This window comes from Sarcophilus harrisii, chromosome 1 (assembly GCF_902635505.1).
Source record: "Sarcophilus harrisii chromosome 1, mSarHar1.11, whole genome shotgun sequence".
Classification (NCBI taxonomy): Eukaryota; Metazoa; Chordata; class Mammalia; order Dasyuromorphia; family Dasyuridae; genus Sarcophilus; species Sarcophilus harrisii.
Window position 1 is genome coordinate 119,874,367 of NC_045426.1, and position 18,688 is coordinate 119,893,054.

An 18,688-nucleotide genomic window follows, 5' to 3' on the forward strand; every position below is an offset into this window, starting at 1 on the left:
CTATTTAAGTTGAGATTAACTGTTAAAGAACTATTGAGTCAAAGAACAAAATTGTTCAAACAGTAAAAAATTTCATCAAGAAAAGGACCGCAATGAAAATATATACCAAGGGAGCCAAGATGGAGGAGAATAGATAATGGCTGTATCTGACCTTCTCTGACCTTCTCTCACACCAACAGTAGATTAAACCTCTAAACTGATTTTGAAGTGACAGAACCCATAAATATTTGGAGTACAATACATTCCTAAGAAGATACAGAACAGGTCTATTTCAATCAGGCAGGGGGAGAGGCTGCTGAGCCTAGACTGCAGTGTAGGGATCCTGGAGCAAGGAGCAAAGAACTCTTAAGAACTGTATCTCTGTTATGGGTATATTTTAAAAGTAAAAATCAAATAATTTGATTTTTGTGATATCAAAAAGAAACGAGGTGGAAAGGGAAAAAGAGGAAAATGAAGGAAATTGAATCTCACTAAAAGGCAAAGAAGACCTATTATAATTGAGGGAAAGAAGGGAGGGGGGTGAACATTGTGTGAATCTTACACTCATTAGACTTGGCTCAAAGAGAGAATGTCCAACATAATTGGTTTCACAGAAAAACTTGTCTCACCTTATAGGGAAGTGGGAGGAAAAGAGCTATAAAGGGGGAGGGTGGTTTGAGGGAGGTGGTGACCAGAAGCAAAATACTGGGGAGGAGGAAAGGGGAAAAGGAAAAAGCAAAACTTGGCATAAATGAGATGGCAGGGAATACAGAATTAGTTATTTTAACTGAATATGAATGGAATGAACTCTTCCATAAAATGGAAGTAGATAGCAGACTGTATTAAAAGCCAGAATCCTACAATATGTTGTTTACAAGAAACACATTTAAAGCAGAATGATACATACAGAATAAAGGTAAAACACTGGAGCAGAACCTATTATGCTTCAGGTGAAGTAAAAAAAGCAGGAGTTGCAATCCTGATCTCAGATAAGCAAAAGCAAAAATAGACCTAATTAAAAGAGGGAAGGATGGAAACTCTGTCTTGCTAAAGGGTACAATAGATAATGAAACAATATCAATGCTAATAAATATATATGTATCAAGTGATATAGCATCTAATTTTCTATAGAAGTTAAGAGAGCTGCAAGAAGAAATAGCAAAACTATAATAGTGGGAGATCTCAACCTTGCTGTCTCAGAACTAGATAAATTGAACCACAGAATAAATAAGAAAAAAGTTGAGGTAAAGAAAATTTTAGAAAAGTTAGGTATGATAGATCTTTGGAGAAAATTATATGGAGACAGGAGTTTACTTTTTTCTCTGTGGTTCATGGAATCTATACAATAATTGATCATCTGTTAGGGCATAAAAACCTCAAAATAAGTGCAGAAAGGCAGAAATAGTAAATATAATTTTTCAGATTATAATGCAATAAAAGTAATATGATATAAAAGGCTAAGGGAAAATAGACCAAAAATTAATTGAAAGCTAAATAATCTAATCCTAAAGGATGAATAGTTGAATTCTCCAATTAATAAATAGTAAAAGGATATGAAGAATTTTCAGATGAAAAAATTGAAACTATTTCTAGTTAAGAAAATATGCTCCCAATCACTATTGATCAGAGAAATGCAAATTAAGACAGCTCTGAGATAACACTACATACCTGTCAGATTGGCTAAGATGACAAGAAAAGATAATGATGAATGTTATAGGGGATGTGGGAAAACTGGGACACTGATACATTGTTGGTGGAACTGTGAACAGATCCAACCATTCTGGATAGCAGTTTGGAATTATGCTCAAAAAGTTATCAAACTCTGCATACCCTTTGATCCAGCAGTGTTACTACTGGGGTTATATCTCATAAAGAGATCTTAAAGAAGGGAAAAGGACCCAAAATATACAAAAATGCTTGTGGCAGTCCTTTTTGTAATGGCAAGAAACTGGAAACTGAATATGGATGCCCATCAATTGGAGAATGGCTGAATAAATTATGGTATATAAATGTTATGGAATATTATTTTCTGTAAGAAATGACCAACAGGATGATCTCAGAGAGGCCTGGAGAGACTTAGTGATGCTAAGTGAAATGAGCAGAACCAGGAGATCATTTTATATGGGAACAACAAGATTATACGATGATCAGTTCTGATGGACATTAGTCTTCTCAACAATGAGATGATTTAGACCAGTTCCAGTGATCTTGTGATGAAAAAAGCCTTGTGTACCCAGAGAGAGGACTGTGGGAACTGAGTGTGGTTCACAACATAGCATTTTCACTCTTTTTGTTGTTTGCTTGTATTTTATTTTCTTTCTCATTTTTTTCCTGTTTGATCTGATTTTTCTTGAGCAGCAAGATAATTGTATAAATATATATACATATATTGGATTTAGCATATATTTCTTTTTTATTTACAAGATATATACCATATATCTCTACCATGTTTAACATATGTTGGATTACATGTCATCTAGGGGAGATGGTGGGGAAAGGGGAAGGAAAATTGGAACACAAGGTTTTGCAAGGGTTAATGTTAAAAAAAATTATCTGTGCTATGTTTTGAAAATAAGAAACTTTAATAAAAAATAAAATAAATTTGAACATACATCTAAACAATGCATTGTAAATAAGAAAAAAAAAGAAAATATATACCAAAACTTAGGTGATACAACTAAACAGTTCTAATGGAAAATTTTCTATTTCTGAAAAATAAAATAAATGAATTGGAACTTAAAGAGATGCTCTTTTCTTGGGGAATAACTAAACAAATTGTGGTATATGAATGCAATGAAATGTTGTTATAAAAAATTGTGAAATGAATAGTTTCAGAGGAATGGAAAAGGCTTCTATGAATTAATGTACATTGTTGTTGTGTGTCTTTCATTCTCGAAGAGGACCAAAGACATCAGAAAGGTGACTTGTCTTGCAAGTGAATTAAATTTAGGTGAGATACAGCTGTGCAAAGTCATCAGCCTCATTATTTCAGACTCACAGAGTTCAGTGGCAATATATAGGTCAGTATAATCCAACATGTGGTGGTAAACTCTGGCCTTTTTAAGCTGAGGTCTTTCCTATGTCTCCGTTGGTCTGAGGCAATACCCCTTCAGTGATTAAAGTAAGAACTGAAGCAAAAGATGGCCTAGTTTACTTCCAAAAAGAATCATTCAGGGCAAGGAAGACCCTCAGAGTTTCTGACCAGAATAGATACAATTATTATTTATATTTACTCTGAGCCATAAAAATAAAAAATGAGCAAGTAAGGCTTGAACTGGGACTTATTTTTGTCCAGACAGTGAAATTTGGGTTTAAAGGCATGGTGAGGTAGCTCCATTTGAATCTCAATGAGCTTTATCAAAGTCTAGTTTATCAGAGCTATATTTCAAGAAGTCATGAATGAAAATTACAAATGACAAAATAGTTAATTGTCCCAGTTTAAAAGAAAAATGATAGAATAAATAAACTTTGAAGTGAACAGAAGTGGGAGAATAATTTATGGAATGGAAACAATATTTCGAAGAAAAACAACTCACTTGTTTAGGCATTCAACTATTCCCGTATTGTTAAGTCACAAAGATAATTTGTTAATGATGTGATTAATGTGATCTTTTTTGTTTATTTGGAGCTTATCTCAGTTTAAGATCTCGATGTTTGCTAAAATACAACTTCTGCCAGACAACTGACATATCACTTAGTTTTTTCAGCAGTTTTTGTCAAATAATAAGCAGGACATCCAATTTTAAATTATGTGACTAAAAGTTTGGAGAAAAGCTAAAGCTAGCTGTATCAATATGGTAATTTGCATAAAGATAATAATTGAATTGTCTTGAAAACAAGAGAAGAGAATATCCAGAAAGAGAAAGTAATCAGGAGTGTCAAAGAATACAGAGAAGTCAAGAAGGTTAGTGAGTGAGATAAAGGTTGTCATTGGCAATTGGCTATTAAGAAATCATTCTTAACTTTGAAAGGATCAATTTTAATTGAATGACAAGATCAGAATCAGACTGCTGAGGATTTAGAAGATAGTGAAAGGGGAAGTAGGGGCAATAAGTATAGACAGATTTTTTTTCAAGGATTTTGGCTGACAATGAAGAACTTTAGAATGAAAACTAACAGAATAATAGGTCTTGTGAGGTTTTATATTGAAGATAAAGAGAACCGGGTATATTTGTATGCAACAGGAAAGGGATCAGTAGATAGGGAGACATTGAAGATTAGAAATGGGGAAAATACATAGTGGATATTATCTGTTCAAGGCAAAAGGGTACTTGTAGAGAGATTGACATTGGCAAGGAGAGTGGCTATAGCTTTTCATCAGAGACTAGAATGAAGGAATAAAGAGGAATGATATCAAGGAGTTAAAAAATGATATGGAAGAAAGGCTTTACAGTAAATAGTATCACATTTCTTAGTAATGTATGAGACAAGGTTCTCAACTGAGAGGTTGAGAAGGAGGTGAGGTGTGTGGGGTAGCTTGAAGAAAATAGAGATGTTTGGAGAATCAGTACAGTTGCCTGACTTTCTTCAACTATGTTCAGTAGCAGATGAGTAGGGTGAGAGGAATTGGATGGTAGCAATAATGCAGTTATACACATACACACATACATACACAACACACATATGTGTGTATATATGTGTGTCTGTGTATGTATGTATGTATGTATGTATATATATATATATATAATATGTAAAATGCAGCAATGTTACAAAGCGTGAAACCAACTATAGGACAAAATAAACAAGAGATTTATACATACACTGCTATCCAATAATATAAATATCAATCCCTCTAGGAAAAAACTGCCAGCCTGATTTTTAAAATAAAGGTTTCTCATATTGATGCTCATGATAAAGTTCTTTATGACCAAATGAAAGTTATATGTTTTTCTCTCCAAAGGGAGATTCTAGCTCTTTGTTAATCTGTACTACTCTCAAATGAGCAGAAAATGCTTATATTTCCAAGTCCAGAAAATGCAAGCAGCTGTTTTTAATTGCAACCAATAAAGAGAATTATAATTGGGGCTATAGTGGGTTTTTGTGATTTTTGTTAAGGGTATTTACAAATTACATCTAAGTGATCAATTATTTAAACTTATGATGAAAGAAAACTGTCAAATCAAAGCTTTAGTTTCCCGTCATCATTAGTGAATTTTTATCAATTATTTGCCTAGTTTGAGTGACACATATTATTGCCAATCTATAATACTCAAGTCCTTATGTTATAGAAAAATGGTTTACATAACATGTTAGTCACAAAATAGAGGCTTTAACAAAACATAGTTGCTTATCTTAAATTAGCATATTTAGTCCTACTATAGGATTGGAGAGTAAAAGATAGTATAGAGTAGAATTAGTTAAAGAATGAGGAAAGAGAATATAGTCAGAGCAAGTGCGATAGTCTGGCAAAGGATGACAGTGTTGTAAGCCAGGATGTTGATGAAAAGTGTAGGAGGGTTGGATGATAAAAAAAAAAATTCTATTTTACACTGGAATTTAGAGTTCTCCATCATGGAAGTATTGCACTTGTGAAGATAAAGACTGTAATCATCCCTGTTTGTCTTTGTATCCCAAAATCTAACTACAACTTGTATGTTGCTGTTTCGTCATATAAAGGGCAAGAGCTGAGGTGAACTTAAATACTATGATCTAGGTACAATCTCACTGAGGAAAGAGATATTTTACAAGGAAATGGTAGATAATAGTCAAGGGAATCCATGATAATTCTGCCTCTTCCTCAGGAGACCTTTCTTTCCCATTGTCAGATGGTAAGAGAGAAGCTCTGTTCAGTGCTGGGAAGGATGATTAGAATGCAGTATCATCATGGTGGAACCAGTTCTCTATGAGTGTTTAAAAGTGGAATCCATTAGAAAAAGAAGTCAGAAATGAAGGGAAATGTATTCTTCATAGAGTAGGATAGGGATTCTTTACAACCTAGCAGTGGGTGTTTCCTTCATATCATTCACCTTATTGTGAGCAAACATTGTTGAGCCATTCAATGGCTAACTGCATTGTACTTATCATGATCCTCATCCTTTTTTTTCTCATTTAGGATATATCAGAGAAGGATTTTTGGCAGTGCAGCATGCTGTGAACAAAGCTATCATGAGGTATCATGCACCAGAAGCTGCCAACAATATATTTAACAAAATCACATTAATTGTGAAGAGGTTTCCTTATCCAGCTTTCTTTATGGACCATTTCCTCGAGATTTTACAGCATATGCTGCCTCTGCTTCTTGTGCTGGCCTTTACTTTCACTGTACTGAATATCATCCGTAGCATTGTGCTTGAGAAGGAGAAAAAACTGAAGGTAATCTGCCTAATTTAAGATGGAAATAATCTGAGAGACTTGAAGCATTATGGGGCACAGAGAGATAGAAATTTAATGAAAAATTAATATGATAGGTATGAGGTCAGCCTGCTCCTCCAGTTAAGTGGCTTGTTCAGCTACCAGAGTGAAGATTATTCATTAGAGTTAGGAGGATAATGGTAATGTGGTGTGTTGGTTTCAATATCATTACTATTTACTGCTTAGGTTTCTTAAAACATAATCTTTGTCTTGAAGTTGACTTTTCAGAGTATTGCCCCTTAAGCTGAGAATTGTCATTCTGATAAATCTCAATTATAATATGTTAACATTATTGTTTATATGCATAAGAAAAACAGTCTTTGGGTGAAAAGATGTTAGGAATGAATATCGGTTATCTCACCCATTTTACATTATTCTTGACTTCCAGTTCTCTCTGGTTCTCCTACACTTGTACTTCGTTGTTACCAGCTTTTCCTTATTCAGGCTCTATTGACAATGCCACACTTAGCCATACGACATTATAATCATAGCCACTATCTGTGTTGAACAAGATATGAAATGAAATCAGAGAAAAATTGCATGTTTTCAATTTTGCCCAAACTCCCAGTAACATAAATGTATAGAAACAAATGTGTTTATAAAAGGAAATTTCTGATTTTGATTTTAAAATAGTCAAAAATTAACCTAGGTGCCATAACTTATGAGCATTCTTTTTCATCCCTTAAATCCATTATCAGTTACATTTTTAAAAATTGTCATCCTTCTGTCCAGTGAAGACTTGAGTTGGGATTATTTCCAGGTTTCATGAATCTGCTTCTTACTCATATTCAGGAGTGATCTTTTATGATTAACTAATGTACTGCACTGTGCATTAAAGGAAATAAAGAGCAAAATGTATCCCTGATTTCAAAGGAATTTGAGTAATAATGATGAGCTGTATATATACAGAAATATAAAACAGAATTTAAGATGAGATCATTTTAATTAAATATACTCATTAAAATGAACATGTCAGAGATGATCTTTGATACTATTGGCTTTCAGCATGTGAGGTGGTAGTAGAAAAGCCTTTAGAGAGGTGGCATTTGAGCTTGGCCTTAGAAAACAAATGGTCAGCTAAGGAGTTTGGATTTGAAGAGTTTATTTATAATTAGAATGTTTATAATAAAAAGATTCCAAAGGGTAAGTAGAATGATAAAATTTTCCTAGAGAGTTGTCAGATTTTTCTAGGTATATGTATTCATCATCTTTCTCTAGTAAGTTGTTTTACCTTGTTTCTCTATGGAAATTAGATATAGTCTATTCATAGTTTAAAAACGAAGCTTCTATGCTAAGGGAAGGGAATTTTTATTTCATAAGGACTAGTGTAATATCACTGGTTTAAGAGTAGGGAAACTGGAGTTCTTGTCTTGGATGCACATGCATCCAAGTAACTTAGAGCTTGCATAAGTTACAGACATTCTTTGTCATAGTAATTCTGTCTAAAAGACAGGACAATACCACTCTCAGGATGAAGCAGATTTTTTTATATTACTCAGAGAAGTTTATTGATAACATTATTCAAGTAGAAAATTAAATATTTGATTTTTAATAGTATTTAATTTTTCTAAACATATGCAAAAATAGTTTTCAACATTCACCTTTGCAAAAACTTGTGTCCAAATTTTTCTCCCTCTTCCCCACCCCCGCCCCCTCTCCCCTAGAAGGCAAGCAATTCGATATAAGTTAAACATTTATAGTTCTTCTAAAAATATTTCCATCATGCTGCCCAAGAAATATCAAATCAAAAGAAAAAAAACACAAGAAAAAAAAGGCAAATAACCACCACCAAAAAAAAAGGTGAAAATACTATGCTTTAGTTTACATTCAGTCTCCATAGTTCTCTCTCTGGATGCGGATGGTTCTTTCCATCACAAATCTATTGGAATTGCCTTGAATCACCTCATTGTTAAAAAAGAGCCAAGACATCACAGTTGATCATCACATTCTTTTTGTTGCTGTGTAAAGTGCTCTTGGTTCTGTTCATGTCACTCAGCATCATTTCATGTAAATCTTTCCAGATTTTTTTGAAATCAGCTTGCTCTTCATTTCTTATATGGATATACCATACAAGAACTTATACATATATACTTATTCAGCTGTTCCTCAACTAATCCTTGTCCCTGTAAAAAGGTCTGCTACAAAAATTTTTGCACATGTGGGTCCCTTTCCCTTTTTTATGATCTTTTTTGGATATAGTCCCAGTAGACACTGCTAGTTCAAAGAGTATGCACAGCTTTATAGCCCTTTGGGCATAGTTCCAAATTGCTCTCCAGAATGGTGGGATCATTTCACAACTCCATCAACAATGTATCAGTGTCCCAGTTTTCTCACATTCCCTCCAATATTTATCATTATCTTTTCCTGTCGTTTTAGCCAATCTGAGAGGTATGAAGTGGTACCTCAGTTATCTTAATTTCTATTTCTCTAATCAGTAGTGATTAAGAACATTTTTATATGACTAAAAATAGCTTTAAATTTCTTTTGTCTGAATATTATTTGTTCATATCCTTTAATTATTTGTCAATTGGGGAATGAAGAAATTTAATTCTATTCTCTATATATTTTAGAAATGAGGCCTTCATCAAAAACACTGACTGTAAAAATTGTTTCCCCGCTTTCTGCTTCCCTTCTAATTTTGGCTGCATTTGTTTTCTTTGTGCAAAATCTTTTTAATTCAAGGTATCAAAATTATGCACTTAATAATGTTCTCTGGTTCTTCTTTTACCATAAATTCCTCTATTCTTCACAGATCTGAGAAGTAGATTATCCTTTGTTCTCCTAATTTGCTTATACTATCACTTTTTTATGTCTAAATCATGAACCCATTTCAACTTTATCTTGATATAGGGTCTTTGGTGTTAGTCAGTGCCTAATTTCTGTCATATTATTTTCCAGTTTTCCCAACAATTTTTGTCAAATAGTGAGTTCTTATTACAGAAACTGGAGTTCTGGGGTTTATCAAACACTAGATTACTATAGTCATTGACCATTGTGTCTTCTGTACCTAATCTATTGCATTGATCACTATTCTATTTCTTAACCAATACCAAATGGTTTTAATAATAGTCACTTTATAATTCTGGTATAGGTAGGCTACCTTCCTTTGCTGTAGTGTTCTCTCTAAAATGTAATGTTCTCTGTTGAGATTTTCTTGGAGTCTCTGGGAGCAGTCTTGGTTTCAGTTCAGTAATCACCACAAGTGCAGCCAGGGGTTAAAGTCCAAATCCTTTATTGTCTCCTTCAAAGTCTTGTCTCCTTTCCTGGGGTTTGGTTAGCTTTCTTTGAGGCCTATCTCTCTCCTTGGTTCCAAGAGCTTGAGCTCCTGCCTCCTTCTCTGGCTTCTGAATCTCCCCAAATTCCAAGGATTTGTGCTTCAGTCTCCAGCCACAACAAAGGTGGAAGATGGAATGAATTTGTCTCAGCCTCCGAGAGCTTCTAGTGTGCTTGTACTTTCTGGCCCTGAGAGCTTCTTGCTTATATGCTCTACACTGAGTATACACTAATCATTATATCACTAGGAAGCCATTATTTGTTGTAGGATTAAATGAGTGCTAAACTAGATCTAACCATTGTCTCCTCAATTCCAATTAGTACCTTGTTTCAAGTTCTAGCTCATAACATCTCCTTGTAGGATTAAATCATTCATACTGAACCATGCTAATTTAGATAACTATTGTCTCTATCAATTCCACTGACTTAGTATTAGTAGTACCCTTGTAAGAATACTTTGTTTCAAGTTCAGAGTTCTGGCCCATAACATTTCGAATTTTTTTCATTAATTCCCTTAAAATTCTTAAACTTAAACACTGAACTAGAGAACTATTAATCACCATGCTAAACTAGATGACCATTGTATTATTAATTCCACTTAGTTAGTACCTTGTAAAAATCCTTGTTTTAAGTACAAGAGTTCTGGCCCATAACACTCTATGAAATAATTTCTTGGAAGTTTGATTGAGATGGTACTGAATAAGTAGATCAATTTAGGTAGAATTGTCATTTTTATTATATTAACTCAGCCTATCCACAAGCACTTGAGATTCTTCCAATTATTTAGATTTAACTTTGTGTGAAAAGTGTTTTGTAATTTTTTTCTGGCTTTGTCTTGACTCCCAATATTTTAAATTGTCTATAATTATTTTAAATGATATTTATCTTTCTACCTCTTGCTGCTGGACTTTTTTGATAATATATAGAAATGCTGATATTTATGTGGGTTTATTTTATATTTTGCAACTTTGCTAAAGTTAATTGTTTCTACTAGTTTTTTAGTTGTCTCTAGGATTCTGTAAATAAATCATCATGTCATTTTCAAAGAATGATAGTTTTGTTTCCTCATTACCTACTCTTAATACCTTCAATTTCTTTTTCTTTGCTTATTGCTACAGTTAATATTCCTAGGACAATATTGAATAATTGTGGCGATAATGGACGGCCTTGTTTCAACCCTAATCTTATTGGAAATACTTCTAGCTTGTCCCTTTAACGTATAATGCTTCCTGGTGGTTCTTATCATTTTAAGGAAAACTTCATTTATTCTTATGCTCTCTATTGTTTTTAATAGGACTGGGTGTTATATTTTGTCAAGAAGTTTTTCTGCATCTATTGAAATAATCATATAATGTCTGTTAGTCTGGTTATTGATATGGTCAATTGTGCTGATAAGTTTTCCTCAAATCTTCAATCATCCTTGCTTTTCTGATATAAATCCTACTATGTCATGGTGTATTATCCTCGTGATAAGTTGCTGTAATCTCTTTTCTAATATATATTTTTTAAATTTTGCATCAATATTCATTAGAGAAATTGGTCTATAATTTTCTATGTTTTGGCCCTTCCTAGTTTAGGTATCAGTGCCATGTCTATATCATAAAAGGAATTTGGTAGAACTCTTTCTTCCCCTATTTTTCCAAATAGTTTACATAGTATTAGAATTAATTGTTCTTTAAATGTTTGGTAGAGTTCACTTGAAAATCTATCTGACCCTGGGGATTTTTTCTTAGGGAGCTGATTAATAGTTTTTCAATTTCTTTTTCATAGGATATCCATTAATGGCATGTTCAATTTCTTTTTCTAAAATGGTGCTTTAAGTATTTTATTTTGTCATCTGTTAATCTGGGCAATCAATATTTTTGTAAATGTTTTCCATTTCATTATTACCAATTTTACTGACATATAATTGGGCAAATAGCTCCTAATTATTGCTTTAATTTTCTCTTCACTGGTGATAAGTTAACCTTTTTTTCATATTTGATACTGGTAATTTGGTTTTCTTCTTTCCTTTTTCTAACCAAATTAATCAAAGAGGTTTTTTTTTTCATAAAACCAACTCTTAGTTTTGTTTATTAGTTCAATAGTTTTCTTACTTTCAATTTTATTAATCTCTCTTTTGAGGTTTCTAATTTGTCATTTAATTGAGAGCTTTCAATTTGTTCTTTTTCTAGCTTTTTTTAGTTGCATACCCAATTCATTGGTTTTACACACACACACACACACACACACACATATATATATATATATACATATATATATTATATATAATGTTTTATTCATGTAAGCCTCTGGAGATACAAAATTCTGTTTTGGCTGTATCCCATAAGTAGTTTTGGTATGTTTTCTTAATATTGTCTTTCTCTTGGATGAAATTATCAATTGTTTTTATAATTCGTTGTTCGATTCATTCATTCTTGAGGACTGGTTATTTAGTTTCCCATGAATTTTTGGTCTGTTTTTCAATGGCCCTTTAACTTTTATTGTATCATGATCTGAAAAAGATGCATTTACTATTTCTGCCTTTCTGCATTTGATTATGAGATTTTTATGTCCTTATACATAGTCAGTTTTTGTGTAGGTTCCATGTACTGCTGAGAGAAAGATGTATTCCTTTCTGTTCTTATTCAGTTTTTTCCAGAAGTCTATCATGTCTATGTTTTCTAAGATTCTATTTATTTCCTTAACTTATTTCTTGTTAATTTTGTGCTTAGATTTATTAAATTCTGAGGGTGGAAGTTGAGTTCCCCCATTAATATAGTTTTGCTATCTATTTCTTCCTATAATTGACTTCTTCTTTAAGAATTCAGGTGCTATACTACTTGTTGCATATCTGTTTAGGATTGTTTTTTCTTTATTTTCTATAGCAATATGTAGCTTTTTTTGTTATTTTTAATAACTTTTTTTAATTTTCAAAACATATGCATAGATAGTTTTCAACATTCACTCTTCCAAAACCTTGTGCACCAATTTTTTTTTTCTCCCTTCCTTCTGCTTCTCCCCTAGATGGCAAGTATTTCAATATATGTTAAATATGTGCAATTTTTCTATATGTATTTTAACAATTATCATGCTGCAGAAGAAAAATTAGATCAAAAAAGGGAAAAAGAGAATAAAACAAAATGCAAGTAAACAACAAAACAAAAAATGGAAAATACTATATTGTGATCCATATTCAATCTCCACAATCATCTCTCTGGGTGCAGATGGTTCTCTCCATCACAAAAGTATTGGAACTGACTTGAATCACTTCATTGTTGAAAAGAGCCACATACATCAGAATTGAAGAAGTAGCATTTCATCAAGATGTAACTTTCTTATCTCTTTTAATTTGATCTATTTTTGCTTTTGCTTTATCTGAAATCAAAATTTCTAACCCTGTTTTCTTTATTTCAGCTGAAGCATGATATATTCTGCTCCAACCTCTCACCCTTACTCTTATGTATCTCTCTGCTTCAGATGTTTTTCTCGTAAACAAAATATTGTAGGATTTTTTGTTTTTAATCAATCTGCTACCTACTTCTGTTTTATGGGAGCATTCATCCCCTTCACATTCACAGTTATGATTACCGGCTATGTATTTCTTTTCATCCTTATTTTCTTCCTTGTATATACTTTTTTCTCTCTTTCCACTCCCTCCTTCACCAGTGTTTTGTTTCTGACCACCCCCTCCCTCAGCCTTCCTTCCTTCTATTACCCCATCTCCTTTTATTACCCCTTTCATCTACTATTTCTGCCCTCCCTTATATCCAATCCCTCTCTTTTCTTTCCTCTTTCTTCTCTTAAGGAGAGAATAATCCCTATAGGATAAGATAAATTTCTATATCCAATTGAGCATGTATGTTCTTCCCTCTCTGAGTGAGCTAAATCTGATGGAATTAAGCTTTAAACCATGTTCATCCCCTTCTTTTCTTTCCTTCTACTGTAATAGGCCTTTTGTGCCTCTTAATATGATCTAATTTATCTCATTTTACCTTTCCTCTCCTCTTCTCACAGTACAATACTTTTTTTAGCTCTTGTCTTTTTGTTTAATATCATTACATTATCATCAATTAACACTGTCTGTATATAACTTTTCTAACTTCCCTCTCAAGAGTTACAAGTATCATCTTCCCATATAGGGGAAACATATTATGTAAAGGTTAAACTGTTTAAAGTTTAACCTTTACATAATATGTTTTTTCCTGTTTTACTTTTTTATTCTTCTCTTGAACATTGCGTTTCAAGATCAGATTTTCTGTTTAGCTCTGATTTTTTCATTACAGCAGCAGCCTTTTCTTCTCCACAGCAATCAGCTACAACCCCCAACTCCCCAGCAACCATGTCAAAGGGACCCGCACTTAGCATTGATCTTGGCACCACTTATTATTGTGTGGGAGACTTCCAACATGGGAAAGTGGAGATCATTACTGATGACCAAGGAAACAGGACCACCCCCAGCTGCATTGCTTTCACTGACATAGAATGATTAATTGGTGATGCTGAAAAGAATCCAGCTGCAGAATCCACCAACAGAGTTTCTGATGCCAAATGTCTGATTAGGTGAAGATTTGATGATGCAGTTTTCAATCAGACATGAAGTATTAGTCTCTTATGCTGGTGAATGACACAGACAGTCCCTAAGTCCCAATGGAGTTACAAAGGGGAAACCTTTGTTTCTATCCTGAAGAAATATCTTTTATGTCTTAACCAAGATGAAAGAAATTGCTGAAGCTTATCTTAGGAGGACTGTCACAAATGCTGTAGTCACAGTACCAGCCTACTTATACAGTTCCCAATGTCAGACCACAAAGATGTTGGAACCATCACTGTGCTCCGAGCATCGTTGTGCTCGAGCACTGTGCTCGGAGCATCATTGTGCTCCGAACTATCAATGAGCCAACTGCTGCTGCTATTGCTTATGGTTTAGTGTGTTGATCTTTGACCTTGGAGGTGCACTTTGGGTGTTTCCATCCTTACCATTGAAGATGGCATTTTTGAAGTCAAGTCCACAGCAGGGGACACCAAATGGGCGGGGAGGGCTTTGACAACCACCTGGTCAACCATTTCATTGCCAAATTCCAGCAAAAGCACAAGAAGATCATCAATGAGAACAAAAGGGCTGTTTACCATCTGTGCACTACTTGTCAATGTGCTAAGTGTAGCCTCTCCCAGTATCCCTTCCAGTATTGAAATTGGCTCTCTCTATGAAGGAACGGACTTCTATACATCAATCACCTCAGACTGGCTGAATGCTGATCTTTTCCATGACACACTGGACCCTGTGGAAAAGACCTTAAGAGATGTCAATCTAGAAAAATCACAGATCATGACATCATCCTGGTAAGTGGTTCCACTCACATCCCCCAAATCCAGAAGCTTCTGCAATTCTTCAATGGCAAGGAATTCAACAAGAGCATCAAGCCTGATGAGGCTGTTGCCTATGGTACAGCAGTCCAGGCTACCATTTGTCTGGAGATGAATCTGAAAATGTGCAGGACTTGCACATTTTTTCCCTATCCCTTGGAACTGAAACTTCTAGAGGAATTAGTACAGTTCTGATCAAACGTAATACCATCATCCCCACCAAGCAGACACAGGCCTTTACCATCTATTCTGATAACCAGCCTAGTGTGCTTCTTCAGAGATAAATGACAAAGGATAAAACATGCTTGGCAAGTTTGAGCTCACAGGAATCCCCCTAGCACCCAGAGGTGTTCCTTTGATTAAAGTGACATTTGACATCTTCAGTGTTTCTGCTGTGGGTAAGAGCACAGACAAGGAGAACAAGATCATCACAAATGACTAAGGTCATCTGAGCAAAGAAAACATCAAATGTATGGTATAGGAGGCAAGAGAAATACAATACTGAAGATGGAAAACAGAGACAAGATGTCTTCCAAGAATTCACTTAAATCTTATGCTTACAATGTGAAGGCTACCATGAACAATGAAAAATTACAGGACTAAATTAGTGATGAAGACAAACAAAAGATTCTTGACAAATACAATGGAATAATCAACTGGCTGGGTGAGAACCAGACAGTTGAGAAATGAGAATGGTTCCCAGGAAGTGGAGCAGCCCAATTCAGAGGTACTTCTGGACCTACCGCTGAAGAGGTTGACTAAATGCACCAGAAGAAAGAGCATTCCACACAGCTTTCCAAAAATTGAAAGACTCAAATTTATAGCTGAGGCAGTAGCAGTTTAAAAGTAACATTTAAACTACTATGTAAATCTGGGCATTATGAATACTTGAATGTATGCAAAGAGAAAAATAAACAACATCATTGCACTTTATCAGTACTATAATAAACAAATGGAAATGCAATTCTTGTCCTGGAGAATAAAATCTATTTAAATTGGCACCATAAAATAAGAAATGAGTGGATATCTCCTACTTCACTGAAGATCCCATCTTCTTCCCTGAAAGATTATGCTTAGTTGCCTGGGTAGTTGATTCTTGGTTGTAATTTAAGATCCTTTGCCCACCAGGGTATGGAATTCCAGGCCCTCTGATCTTTTATTGTAGAAGCTGCCAAATTCTGGGTAATCCTGATTGTGGCTCCTTGATAAATGAATTCTTTCTTTCTGGGAGTTTTGTAGTATTTTCTCCTTGATCTTATATTCTGGAATTTTGTTACGGTATTTCTCAGAGTTTTGCTTGTAAGATTCTTTCAAGAGTTCATAAATGTACTCTTTCAATGAATATTTTGCCCTCTGTTCTAGTATATCAGGGAAATTTTCTTTGATGATTTCTTGAAAAATACTGTCAAGGCTCTTTTTTTGATTGTAGCTTTCAGGTAGTCCAGTAATTTTTAAGTTGTCTCTCCTGGATATATTTTCCAGTTCAATTTTTCCAATGAAGTATTTTACATTTTTTTGTTCTTTTTAATTTGAGTGATTCTTGATTTCTCATAGAGTCATTACCTTCCATTTACCCAGTTCTGCTTTTTAATGTATGATTTTCTTCAGTTAGCTTTTGTATCTCCTTTTCTATTTGATCTTTTAAAGGTGTTGTTTTCTTTGGTGAATTTGTTTTTGCATCTGGCCAGTTGTATTTTTTAAGGAATTAGTTTCTTCGGTGGATTTTTTTTTTTTTTGCATTTAGCCAATTGTATTTTTTAAGCAATTGTTTTCTTCAATCAATTTTTATCCTTCCTTTTTCAAATTGCTGAATCTCTCTTTATGCCTCTCATTTCTTTTCCCATTTTTTTCTCTCTCTCTTATTTGACTTTTAAAATCCTTTATGAGCTTTTCCAAGAAAACTCTTTAGGCTTGAAACCAGTTCATATTTCCCTTTGAGGTTTCACATGTAGGCATTTTGTCCTCTCCTGAATTGGTATTTTGGTCTTCTCTATCACCATAGTAGCTTTCTGTGGGTTTTTGTTGTTGTTGTTGTTGTTGTACTTGCTCTCTTTCTTTTTTTCCCCTATTTTATGACTTTTCAAGTTTAGCTCTTTTCCTAGGGCATGGGGAATGCACAAGTTTCTTGTGCAGTTTTGAGCTTTGACTTTGATCACAGGGGCCTTTGTGTTTGGTGACTTGCTCACAACTATGAGGGTAGCCTGATCTACTCCTACCTGTTGTTTGTCTGGTTACCCAGGGTGGCAATTTTCCTTATGCATTGCAACTGGAGGCTGCTCCACTGCCCTGTTGTGATACTGTTTTATTGAGCCAAAACAGAGGTATTTCAGTTGTTAAGACCCTCTCATTGGCAGTCCCAGAGCTGAACTGTGTATCCCTTTCACTCTAGTGAGACTGACCTTTCTTGAAGTCCTTACAACCTATATTGACTGGAAAATTGTTTCATGTTGTCTCTTTGTAGGCTGTCATTCCAGAATCTCTGCAGGCTTGGTTCATGTTGTTTTAAAGCGATACTGGGAGAGCTCAAGGGGCTTCCAGCCTTCACTCTACCATTTTGGCTCTTTCCTCATCCATCTTGGTCTCCAATGAATCTTAAACTTTTCTCCTCAATCTCTTTTCCATGTCAGTTGTTTTTGCTTTGAGAAACTTTAAATTTTCTTCAAAATTCTTAGCATTATAACTTATTAAATCTATTTCTTGTTGACTAACAGAGTCATTGGCTTCTATTTGTTCCATTCTAATTTTCAGGGAATTTGTCCTTTGATCAACGTTTTGCATATTTTATGCCAGGCTGATAATTTCCTTTTCAATTCTGTTTTCCATAGTTTTCCTTTATTCCCCCTTTTCCATCCCTTCAGCCCAACCATTGTTTAAAATATTTTAAGTCTTAACCTCAAAACCTCTTGTTTCATTTCCTTCTGGAATTGTAGTTAAATTTGTGGCCATGTTGTATTTTTTCTGAAGCTTTACTTATAGTTGTTTTGGAGTAATTTTCTTCTTTTGATTTTATGACTTGACTTTCCCTGTCTCTATAATAGGTTTTTATTGTAGGTTCTTTTTTTATTTTCCCATTCTTTAGGCCTACTACCTGAATTCAGATTTGGTGTTAAGACTGGGCTCTTCTTTGCTTCTGGAAGGAAGGTCCAGGCCAGTTTTGTTTCTGCTTTATTGAGAATACTAAGTATTGTGTTATTCTAGGATTTCATGGACTAATAGACTTTCAGTAGTCTGTTACCTGATCTATTGCATCTATTGATTTCTGTCTTACTTTTCTGAGCTCTACAAGCTCTACCTTACCTGTGTTTGGATCTAAGTAACAGAAAACTACTAGAAAAAACTTTTGAAAAATACAACACTCATTTCTATTAGAAAACTCTAGAAAGCATAGAAATAAATTTAGCTTTCCTTAAAACAATAAGTATTAACCCAGAGAGAGGACTGTGGGAACTGAGTGTGGTTCACATCATAGCATTTTCTCTCTTCTTGTTTGCTTGCATTTTATTTTCTTTATCATTTTTTTCAGTATGACTTGATTTTCCTTGTGCACCAAGAAAAATATGTATGCATATGTTGAATTTAACATATATTTCTACCATGTTTAATATATATTGGACTACTTGCCATTTAAGGGAGGGGGTGACCTTGCAAAACCTTTAAACACATGGTTTTGCAAGGGTTAAAAATAAAAAAGCTTTAATTATAAATAAATACAAAAAAGACCAAAAACAAAACACTAAAT

The 18,688-nt window shown here is 34.1% G+C and overlaps 1 protein-coding gene and 1 pseudogene across 7 annotated transcripts in view; both read left to right on the forward strand.

Annotated features, from left to right (window-relative positions):
- The window catches only part of LOC100917056 (ATP-binding cassette sub-family A member 3-like), a 242,475-nt gene that overhangs the window by 49,596 nt on the left and 174,191 nt on the right, over positions 1–18,688 (forward strand). For 6 of the 7 annotated variants that reach the window (XR_004233331.1, XM_031962329.1, XM_031962313.1 and 3 more), the window contains exon 6: positions 6,032–6,291. The exons of the other annotated variant lie outside the window; for it this stretch is intronic. Coding sequence is in view for 5 of the 6 variants with exons in the window: in XM_031962329.1 (XP_031818189.1) it covers positions 6,032–6,291 (260 nt within the window). In the remaining variant the exon portion in view is untranslated. The remainder of the gene's footprint in view (positions 1–6,031; positions 6,292–18,688) is intronic. 7 annotated transcript variants of the gene reach the window in all.
- Positions 13,925–15,391, forward strand: LOC105749659 (annotated as a pseudogene).